Source organism: Vitis vinifera, chromosome 6 (genome assembly GCF_030704535.1).
Source record: "Vitis vinifera cultivar Pinot Noir 40024 chromosome 6, ASM3070453v1".
NCBI classification, from domain to species: Eukaryota; Viridiplantae; Streptophyta; class Magnoliopsida; order Vitales; family Vitaceae; genus Vitis; species Vitis vinifera.
Window position 1 is genome coordinate 6,110,165 of NC_081810.1, and position 11,318 is coordinate 6,121,482.

At 38.7% G+C, this 11,318-nt stretch overlaps 2 protein-coding genes across 2 annotated transcripts; one reads left to right on the plus strand and one right to left on the minus strand.

Annotated features, from left to right (window-relative positions):
- Window positions 1–379: 379 nt before the first annotated feature.
- On the minus strand, window positions 380–5,389 carry LOC100263897 (protein TOC75-3, chloroplastic). Its single transcript, XM_002280625.3, has 7 exons — window positions 4,011–5,389; window positions 3,291–3,512; window positions 3,020–3,127; window positions 2,326–2,517; window positions 1,957–2,205; window positions 1,130–1,384; window positions 380–976 (listed from the first exon to the last, which is right to left on the minus strand). Exons 1-7 carry the CDS (start codon window positions 5,169–5,171, stop codon window positions 737–739), a joined length of 2,427 nt encoding a protein of 808 aa, XP_002280661.1. The 5' UTR covers window positions 5,172–5,389; the 3' UTR covers window positions 380–736.
- A 470-nt stretch (window positions 5,390–5,859) lies between these two features.
- On the plus strand, window positions 5,860–8,440 carry LOC100852670 (pentatricopeptide repeat-containing protein At4g13650). Its single transcript, XM_003632098.4, has 2 exons — window positions 5,860–7,864; window positions 7,910–8,440. The coding sequence occupies exon 1, from the start codon at window positions 5,904–5,906 to the stop codon at window positions 7,788–7,790; it is 1,887 nt and encodes a 628-aa protein (XP_003632146.1). The 5' UTR covers window positions 5,860–5,903; the 3' UTR covers window positions 7,791–7,864; window positions 7,910–8,440.
- Window positions 8,441–11,318: the final 2,878 nt, after the last annotated feature.

Consider the following 11,318-nt stretch of genomic DNA (forward strand, 5'->3'; position numbering starts at 1 on the left):
TGTTGTCACTTGCAATGAGGCCCGGATTCATGCAGGAGCAAGAATTTCCAGTAACACTCCTCTGCATTTTCTCCTCTACTTCTGCTACACACTGAGAGCTATCAAAATAATTGGTTCTGGCCCTTCCCGAGGAATATGGATCTCCATTTTTACTTGAGCTATCTGCCTGCCGAGAGCTGGGTTTGCCTCCCGTTAGGGGTCCTAGGCATCAGGAAAATGTATGCGTATTTTTATGGATTTAATCTATCTCTTCGTTTTGCCTTTCAAGAAAAAGCTTTATGAGAAAAATAAGAATCTAGGGGGGGAAAGAAATGGATAATGCTCACAGGCAGTGTGACTTTTTCATACCAAATGAGGTGCAAATAATAACAAAGTAAAATGAAGAAGTTATAATTTCCTGACTAACAGAAAGGTTACAGAAATTTCTAATTTCCATCACACAGAATTTGAGTTTCACTAATGAAAATAAAGGCTTTCTTACACAAAATATAACAGGTTGGATCATCCCGAATCACAATCCCCCATAAAATCTAGTCCTTACAGAGCCAGAAAATAATGTAACACAACATATAGAAAATATTATTTCCCTAGAATTAGAACAAATAACTAGTTCTAATTTCTAAGTAACTCAAAAAAACACAAGATCCAGGAAAACCCCAAGAGTTATTCCGATGCCTAATGGCGTTAATACACTAAGCATTAACGTACTAGGCAAAGCATTGAACCTACAAATCTTTCAAAATCTCTCTCCAAACCGGAAAAATACTGCACCAGTACCAGAGTTATGATCAACAGCATACTCAGCTCGTACAAGACCTAGCTTGGCACCAACACCATAAGAGGAACCATAACCCATTCTCCGGTAGACTTCAGTTGGGTTCCCCTTTACATCCTTTGAACTTCCTAGATCATTTCCGTGTTCTGCAAACGCATACACGTGTGTATTTCTTACAGGTATTCGTAGCTCAGCTGCCACCTGCATATGGCATTGGAAACAGGGTGTCAAATGTTTATTCTACAGCAACAAAATCATAAGCATGACCATCTTGATGAAATGTTAGCATATTTGCAACAACCCTAGCTTTTGCAATGTTCATTGAATGTGATGCTCATCTCCAGTAAGTCCTACCTCAAGGATATTTCTAGCAGCACCCAATTCACCCATATTGTAACCTCTCACAGAATAAGGCCCTCCAAGTGCAAAAGCATCATAGCTTGGAAGGTCACCAACACAACCACCATAGTGGCCATGAAGCACTAGCACTGGTGGTGGTGGTTTACCAGCACCTTCCTCTACTTGCTTCAACTGGATAAATCGGGTCAATGTAAGCTGGTGGCGATTGAAAAATGGGAAGTTGCTCCCTACACCGAGGCCTTGGTCCACCTGCAATTTATTTTTATGTAAATAAGCACATTACTGGGGAGAAATCATGTTTTGCTGCATGTGAAGGTCACATTAAATGAAAGACACCATAAGTTCTCTTATATGATGGAGAAAGGAGCTGTTTTTCAAATTGTCAGTTTAAACATTGCCACCTCCATAAAGCTGGGGATTTCAACATACAAATTATAAAACTGTATTTTATCCATTAAACACAGGAAGATAGCTCATGCGCATCAGAAAACTTAATAACTATTTTACTCTATCTAGTCCCTATAAGGGGTCAAAAATGCTCAATATGTGAAAGAGATCTATAATAAAAGCACTGTGCAGTGGAAAATGTGAAGGAAAACAGCAACACTAGGACTTTTTGTGTACACAAAAGCATGGTGACATTTGAAATGCTTTTCCACAAGCTTGTAGTCCTGGATTGATAACAAATACAGCAGCTATTTACACTGCAGTTATTCAGTTCCTAATTCTAGAACTTCTAGCAAATACAGCACATCCAAGCTGTACAATCACCAAAGAAATGACATGAAAGGAGAAAAAATAAATGAGCAAATGGAACTCACCTGAAATACATTCCTCTCACCAACTATAGCTCCATTTACAAACTTGGTGTTATCCCGAGTGATATTTGCCTGTGCAAATGCCATTCGGTCAATGCCAGTGCCACTGAGGGTTGTTGGAGGTCCATCTGCACTGATACCTCCACTGGGCAATACCCTTTGTCCATTGGGAGAAATGTGACTACTTTCATCACGTGTTGTTATCTCTTCCATAACGAGTCCATAAGTGAATTTGCTCTGGCGAGTGAAGTTCTGCGAGGCAAGCAATCAATCAGGATAGAGAAGTATAAACCATTATATTAGAAACCATATATTAAAAACTTCTATATTACAAACCACAAAGCATCATATATGATAACCAATGTAGTCTACCTCTGTAATATTGGCTTTGATGCCAGCACGGTCAACCCATATAGGAGGAACTTCATCCACTCCAGGCCCACCGGTGAAGACTGGACTTAGTTTTCGGCTGTTGAAGCAGCTTGCACGGAGGGTACGATTGCGAGCATTATATACACCATCCAGATATGGATGCACATACTCGAGCTTAAAAGCAAGGTCATCCTGAGGAAAACATTTGCTTGAATGTTACTATGATGCAAAATTTCAAAATACCAGATATAAAAGGGAAAAGTGTGTTTCCATACACTCATTTGAAAAAAACCACAAAATAGGAACTCAAGTTTATAAAATACAAATTTCAAGCACCTATCTAAAAATAATTAGCATTTCATGCACTTTTTTTATCAAAGGCACTACCTTTGACCATTCAGGTACCACCTTTGACCATTTAGATACTACCTTTTAATAATATATGTACTACCTTTGACTATGCATGAAACTTGAATTATTTTTAGAGGGTCCTTATTTTGTAATTAATTTTACACAAGTGTGTGGAAACTCACTTTTTTCTTTTTAAAAATATTTAAATAAGATAAGAATAAACCCCATTTGACTGCTGAGAAAGTTGAGAAAACAGAAAAGAAAAAAAAATGTTGCATTTTATGTTTTATGTTCTTTGGCTCTCAGCAACCAAACCAAGCAGAGCATCACATGGCAAATTTACCTGGGGATTGAGGAAGTTGCTAGTAGTTACTGAACCGAGAATAGATCTGTTGAGCCCTTTAATATTACGATGCTCAAAACTAACAGTTCCACCGGGCTGGATTGATGCCTGAAAAGACATTTTACATTACATTAACTAGCTTTGAATTTCCTTTTAAGCAAATATAAAACTTCTTTATTTTGTAGGAATTAACTAGACATTACCATCAAAACCCCAAAATGCATAATGTTTGACAAATAAATTAGACATAGATGATCGGGCATATACATACCAATGTGGGACGTCCTCCACGTCCAGGAACAATACTCCACTCTGAACTCACTTCAGCTGTCTTCTGTTCTAGTTCTTTAAGCTTTATTTCCACAATGATCCCACCCTCATTCTTCTCATCAGGCCGTGGGTTAACTTCAATGTTAGAGAATAAAGCAAGAGAGTTTATATTCCTCAAAGCTTGTTTCCCAGCTTCTATGTTAAAAACATGGCCTTGTCGAAGCTGTATACCAAAATTTCAAAGGCACATCAGATAGATAAAGAAGTCAACAATCACTCTTGTATGAAATAGAATTACTTTTTTCAAGAAAAATAGAATTATAATTTATATAATATAGTCATATAATAGTTTGATATGATATATTGATATAATGAAAGAGTTTCTTATCAGATGTTCTAAAAGAAACATATACTTAACAAAGCAAAACCCATCAGCATTTTGGGAAATTCACTCTTTCATCTTATAAGTAAACAGTAGACAATAAACAGTCAACCTCCCATTGATTTTGATGAATAATCACCCATTGGAAGTAAAGAATATAAGATATAAATTAACAAAGCAAAACCCTCTACCGGCTTGAGCAATTCATTCATTCAGCCCATATATAAACAGCAAAGGAATCATCCAATTCAAAGCTTTTGATCTTTTCTTTCCTTTTGATGCCACCTATTGAAAATTTGAAACTAACAATATATAACCCAACAGAGTGAAATCATTTACCTGTTTGGGCAATTCTCGCCTTACAACTGGAAATTGGGTGTTCCCCTCAACCACATTTCCAAGCTTATCTTGAAATTGTATGACCAATTGTGTAATGTCCCCTTCAACCACCTCACAAACAACCTCTCTCGTATTCAAATTCCCGAAATTTACAACCTGGGCACAGGCGTACCCCTCATCATGATACCATTTCTGGACGCGGTCCCTTATCTTCTGCAGCAACCTCGCACTCACCTTTCCCTGATCCCTTAGCATCTGCAGAATCTCCCGGTAAACCGGCATTGGCAACAAGCAGGGCCTAGATTTGTCAATTCTCCTCTTGTAATCTTTTTCTTGATTCCGGAAATACTCCATCTTCTCTTTGTCTGTCATGTCAGCGTCCATTTCAATAGGCTTCGTCTGCGGCATCAACCCCACATTGATGCACCTGAATTTATCTGCAGATTGCCATGTACTTTCAAGAAACGATATCGTCACCCCTACTGTCCCATCTGGATTGGTCTTCCCTTCGAGATCAACCTTCTCAAACATTCCACAAGTTGCTAGATTTTCAAGCTCTTTCTGAAGCTGGGCTTTGTTGTAGATACCTCCCGGCCGGATGGTGACCATCTCGAAGAAGGAATCTTCGGTGCCGACGACGCTCCCGCGACGACGATCATAGAAAAGAATTTCCGAGATCTTGTACTTCTTAAATCCACTAAGTTTGTTAAGCTGAACGACAATGTTGGCCGGTAGGCCATGAGAGTCCCATTCCTGAGATTCCTCGTCCTTCGCAACAGCAGCTGGAGAGAAAATTCTAGACCAAAACCCACCATCCCCACCCCCACCACCACCATCCCCAGTGCCTCCTACACCTCCGCCGCCGGAGAAATCGCCACTATCGACAAGGGGAGTGACGGGAGAAAAGCGGAGGAGAATACCGGCGGCTCCAGCGGAGAAGGCTAGGGCCTGGGCGAGGGAGAAAAAGGGTTTTTTCGGTGTCAAGGATTCAGGGTTTTGCGAGGAGGAGGAGGAGGAGGAGAGATCGCATTTGATGGTGCTGGCAGGCGTGGAAGAGCCTGCTTTCAAGATGGGGGTGGAGGAAGCCAATCTACGGCGGGGGCGAAGAGATGGGGTAAGAGGGGGAGAGAAAAGCTGACCCTGGGCGCCGAAGGACGCCATTGCTGGGCAAAAGAGGAGGGATAAGGCGAAGAGGATGATGAAGACTAAGAAGGGTTTGGTGAGAGGTTTATGAGTGAGAAGTGATGGCTGATAACCAAGGCTAGGGTTTTTGGGCTTGGAACTTGTGAGCCCTGGTTCCACCCTCAGAATTTGGGCGACATCTGCAATGTGGGATTAGACCTATTGCATTCGATATATATTTATCAATTGGGCTCCCAAATTCCCTATCAAATACAATTATAAAAAATAAAAATAAAAATTGAATTATCAACTATTACATTAATTGATTGGTACTTTTCTTGTTACCCAAGCAATGGAGCCAAAAAGGAAAATAACTTTGCAAAATCAACAGCAGGAATCCAATTTTATTACCAAAAAAAAAGTATTATTGTTTTTGGGAGTATATATTTCAAATGTAAAAATTAACGGTAAAAAATAATATTTTAAAATATTTAGGTATTTAAGATATTGAATAAATAAATAAAGAGACCAATACTTTGTCCATGAAAATATTTTTTAAATATTAAAATTATTTTTGTTTTGAATCAAAGCAATTTTAAAATGGATTAGCATGTAAGTAATTATTTATGTAGAAACTGGGCCAGGTCCAGTTTCTAACAGTGGTTGTAGCCCTTTACTTTAAAAGCCCAAGCCCAAAACGACGCGTTTTACTTCCCGGGAGGTAGCTACAAAACCAATTGCAGCGAAAAACATTTGTGGAAATGGCGAAAAATGAGCTTTCGCCTTCCTAGTTATCTCCTGCGACGCACCCTACCTGAAGTGTGTAAAACAACCTACCAGTTACGTTCCCGCGCTGTAACGACTCAAACCAACCGCCTTGCTCTTTTCCCGGGGAACGATTTCTTCTCTTGTAACAGCCACATCGCTTGTGACACCGACGAAAAACAGAGTTCAGTCGATTTGAAGCTCTTGGCTCAGTTGCAGCAACATGGGTCTGCACCTACCGCTCACATTCTCAACAGAATGGTCTCCTCGTGCGCGAAATCTGGGTCTGTCTTTGTGGGAATTCAGCTTCATTCCACCATAATCAAGGTGGGTTTTGATTCAAATGTCTATATTTGCAGTGCTCTTGTGGATATGTATGGTAAATGTGGTGCGGTTTCAAGTGCTCAGCGGCTATTCGATGAAATGCCCCATCGGAACGTGGTCACTTGGAATTCATTAATATCTGGTTATTTGCATGTGGGTTGCCCAGAAATTGCAATCGAATTGTTTTTGGAGATGGTCAAAGTGGGTATAGACCCGACTCCTTTCAGTGTTTCGGCTGTTTTAGTGGGTTGTTGGCGAATGGAAGACACAAAACTTGGGATTCAGGTGCATGGTTTGTCTATGAAGTGTGGGTTTTGCTATAATATTGTTGTTGGAACGTGCTTAATAGATTTGTACTCAAAGGGTTGGAATATTGATGCTTCGAGACTAATGTTTGATCTCATGCCAGAAAGAAATATTATTACTTGGACTTCAATGGTTGCTGGCTATGCTCATTGTCAGCAACCTGTTGCTGCGATGGTTTTAGTTAGAGACATGCAGCGGTTGGGTATCAGGTTGAATTATGTGACTTATAATTGTCTATTGAGCTCTTTTTCTAGTTCAAATGATTTGGATCATTGTAAGCAAGTTCACTGTAGGATAATTCGTGAGGGTTTGGAGTCTAATTCATATTTGGAAGTTACCCTTGTGACAGTATATTCAGAATGTAGCAGCAGTAGTTTGGAGGACTTTAATAAGGTCTGCTCAGGTGTTACAAGATGGGATCAAATCTCCTGGAATGCAGTCATTGGTGGTTTATCAAATTTAGGAAATGGTGAAGCAGCCCTCAAATGCTTCTCTAAAATGAGGCAGGCAGGCATTGATATGGACCTCTTTACATTTACAAGTGTCTTAAGAGCAATAGGAATGATTTCAACCCTTGATGAGGGAAAGCAAATTCATGCTCTGGTTTTGAAAGCGGGCTATGGCTCAAATCTTAATGTTCAAAATGGCCTTGTTTCCATGTATGCAAGATGTGGCTCAATTAATGATGCAAAGAGGGTTTTCTCATTGATGGACAGACATGATGTGATCTCATGGAATTCATTGCTATCCGGGTGTGCTTATCATGGGTATGGTAGAGAAGCTGTTGAATTGTTTGAACAGATGAGAAGAAGTGGGGTCAAACCAGATAATACCACCTTTCTTGTTGTGCTCTCTGCTTGTAGGCATGTTGGGTTGCTGGACAAGGGTCTTGAGTATTTTGATTTGATGAGAAATGATTATTCACTAGAATCTCCCACAACAGAGCATTATTCTAGTATGGTTGATCTTTTTAGTCGAGCTGGATATTTATCAGAAGCGGAAGACTTTATCAATACCATGCCAATAGAGCCAGGACCCTCCGTCTACAAAGCTCTGTTAAGTGCTTGTCAAGTTCATGGAAATGTGGAAATTGCAGTACGATGCGCAAAAAAACTTCTCCAGATGTGCCCCAATGATCCTGTGATTTATGTGCTGTTGTCAAATGTACAGGCAACAGTTGGTTATTGGGATAATGTAGCAAGCATAAGAAAGGTCATGTGTGATAGAGGAGTGAGGAAGGAACCTGGTTACAGTTGGATTTAAGTTAACAAAGAGGAGTGAAACAAGGACAGGAAAGCTTGTCAATGGAAAATGAGAGCACCATATTTATATGGAAGGTAAGCTTGTCAATGGAAAATGAGAGCACCATATTTATATGGAAGGTGTGCCAGGATTTGAAGATCATGCGGTGCTCACCAGAATGGGAATTTTGTTTTAGTCAATGATGGAGATTGGAGTGGCTCAAATGTTCAGATCTACTCTGTTGATGTCATTACAATTGAATTAAAACAAATAATCTTCAAAACTGATGTTTCGATGCTTCTTTGATGACAGTTACACTGTCACTGTGGCTGATTGGAATTAGTTACCATCAACTATTGTTGATATCAGTGGTCAATGGTATTCAGCATCAAGTGTTTATAGGGCCATAGACAGGTTAACCAAGAAACCCATGATCTAGTGTGGTGGGTCTGTATTTATCGGATCTCTCATAGTTGGAGGGTATGTATGAGTTTGCACATAAAAATCTCAGATCTTTTCTGCTTCATATCAGTAAAATCTTTTCTTTGTCCGACAAAAATTAGATTGTCTTAGGGTTGAGAGAGTATGAAGTGTTGTATTCTGTGCCAGTCTTATGTACCATGAAACAGGTTCAAATGAAGACAACTTTATGCCAAATGCATTCTTTTGTAGAGCTGGATTAATACATCCCTTGAAATGCATGGGAATGATTAATGTCTCGAGGTTACAAACAATACTTGAGATACTTTTATGGTGTGAACAAGAGTCCAAGATGATTCATTAATATTATGCAAACAATGGATGGAGAGGCGATGCATAATACAGGTTCCTGCAGCAGTTCTTTCATGAAATACAGGTTTAGTCATATTCATACCTAGCTTAAAGGTGTGATTCTTATGGTTAAGATGAACTGCAAGGCAGAGGACAACTAGTTGGATCCAATATTATATACTCGCCAAGTTAAGCAAGTAAAGATGATCAGGTCGGGCACCCAATCTTAAGTCTCGTGAGTTCCCTCTACTATTTTTAGTATGTTAGACTAAACTACACAAGGTCTTTTTTCATGTGAGCTAGGTCAATCGGGATCTCACGAAAAGCCTAACTATCGCGACCCCATCAGCACCTGGCACTGGAGGGCATGGGAAGAGCGGTGACCAAATATTGGATAAAGGGGTTCAGTAGAAGAGTATTTGATGTAGGACAACCCTAGGATGGTTGCCTACACTCAAGGGTAGGTAGGTTAGGGTTTTATTTTTTAGGGTGCAAGGAGAGGAACAAAGAATAAATTTTATGGTAGAGAAAATTATAAGATAAGAAATAGAGAGAAAGAAGAAACAATGAAGAAAATATAGAAAACCTTAGAGTCTCACTAAGGACTTCTAGGAGTCTCAATTAGAAGAAAATCAATGGAGTCTCACCATTGAGAGTTGCAACCTTGCAATGAAAGAAAATATAATATTATTCATATCAATTCATCTCTTTGATTTACATTGATTAGTTTATTTATAAGCTTCTCTAAGAAAACCAAAGTCTACTAGGACTCTAATAACCTATCATCTCAAATTCTAATTATATTATAACTCAACTAGCTAATCCTAATTAGACTCCAATAAATACCAATCTCAATTCAATTCTAATTAATATTAATCATACTTAAAGTTTACTTAGGTCTTCTCTTTCTTCCTTGAATAAACTTTAAAAGGATTTCCCCCATCAATTATCCTCAGCTTGCAAAAACTCGGTTTCGACGAGTTAGATGCTTGATACAATTCATAGAGATCGGGGTTAAGCTTTTGAAAATCCGTTGTTGTAATCCATGTATTTTCAGAGTATGGTTTGCCTTGCCATTTCACCAAAAAAATTTGGTATCCACTTTGTCGAGTGGACACAAGTTGATCATCAAGAACATATTTGATCTCAGGACATGGGCTAAGAGTAGGTGGTAATTGAAGATCCAACTCTTCACTTACATCATTGTGATGGTCATGGTAGATATACAAATCTTCCACATTAAATATTGGACTAAAATGCAAGTCTCAAGGGAGTTCTAACAAATAAGCATTCTCATCCAACCACTTTAGTACTCGAAATGGACCTATCTTCTTAGCTTGAAGCTTTTGATATGTGCTCGAATGAAATCTTTCTGGTCGTAGACGAACCATCACTAGATCACCTTCTTGAAATTGAATATATCTTCGATGTGCATTTGCTGCCTCTTTATAGTTCTCATTACTGATTTTGATTTTTTGTCGTACATTTTCATGTATATCTAGTTTATGACATGCAAATGCATCACCATCTTGGCTGGCGCGGACAGAAGTAGGCAATGGTATAAGATCAACAGGTTGCTTAGGTTTCAACCCATATGTCACTTCAAAAGGTGAGTACCCAGTAGTACGATTAGTAGAGCTGTTGAAAGCAAATTTAGCTTGTGGTAAGACATTGTCCCAATTTCTTAATTGATCTCTCACAATGCATCTCAAAATATTACCAAGGCTGCGATTGACAACTTTTGTTTGTCCATTAGTTTGAAGATGAAAAGAACTTGAAAATTTTAATTCAGTACCTAGCTTGGCCCACAAAGTTTTCCAAAAATAGCTCATAAACTTGACATCGCGATCAGAAACAATTGATTGTGGTAATCCATGCAATCGAACTACTTCTTTAAAGAACAAGGCAACAACATAAGAAACATCTGAAGCCTTCTTACATGGAATAAAATGTGTCATTTTGGAAAATCTGTCAACCACAACAAATATAGAATCAAAGTCCCGTTGTGTCCTTGGTAATCCAAGTACAAAATCCATGCTTAAGTTTTCCCAAGGTTTGGATGGAATTGGTAATGGGTGTATATAACCCTGTATTTTGCTTTGAACATTTTCCTACTTGATATGCTCGACATTGTTTGATAACCTTCCAAACATCCTTCTTTAAACTAGGCCAAAAGAAGCGATCTTCCACCAAAGCAATGGTCTTATCTCGTTCAAAATGTCCACCCATTCTGCCTCCATGAAGTTCTCATATGACATGATCACGTAGGGAAGTCCTTGGTAAGTAGAAACGATTTTTATAAAACAAATACTCTTCTAAAATCTAGAAATCAATATATGTTGTTTTTTAACCACTCAAAAGAGAGGAATAAACATCTCCAAAATCAACATCATTGTCATAGCAATGCTTTAATTCTTCAAATCCAATTGTAGTGGCTGACATGTTTACTAAGAGAAAGGCATTCCTACTAAGGGCATCAGCTACTTTATTTTCAATTCCTGCACAATGTTTTAAATTAAAGGTAAACAACTGAAGAAAACTACTCTATTTTGCATGTCGAGAGTTAAGCTTCTTTTGAGAATTAAGATATCACAAGACTTCATGATCCGAATACAAAACAAATTCCTTGTAACTGAGATAATATTGACAATGCCTAATTGCTTGCACCACCGCATAGAATTCAAGATCATATGTGGAGTATTTTTTTTTTTGCCCCATTGAGCTTCTCACTAAAGAAAGCTACAAGATGTCCCTCTTAGCTAAGAACTGCTCCAATTC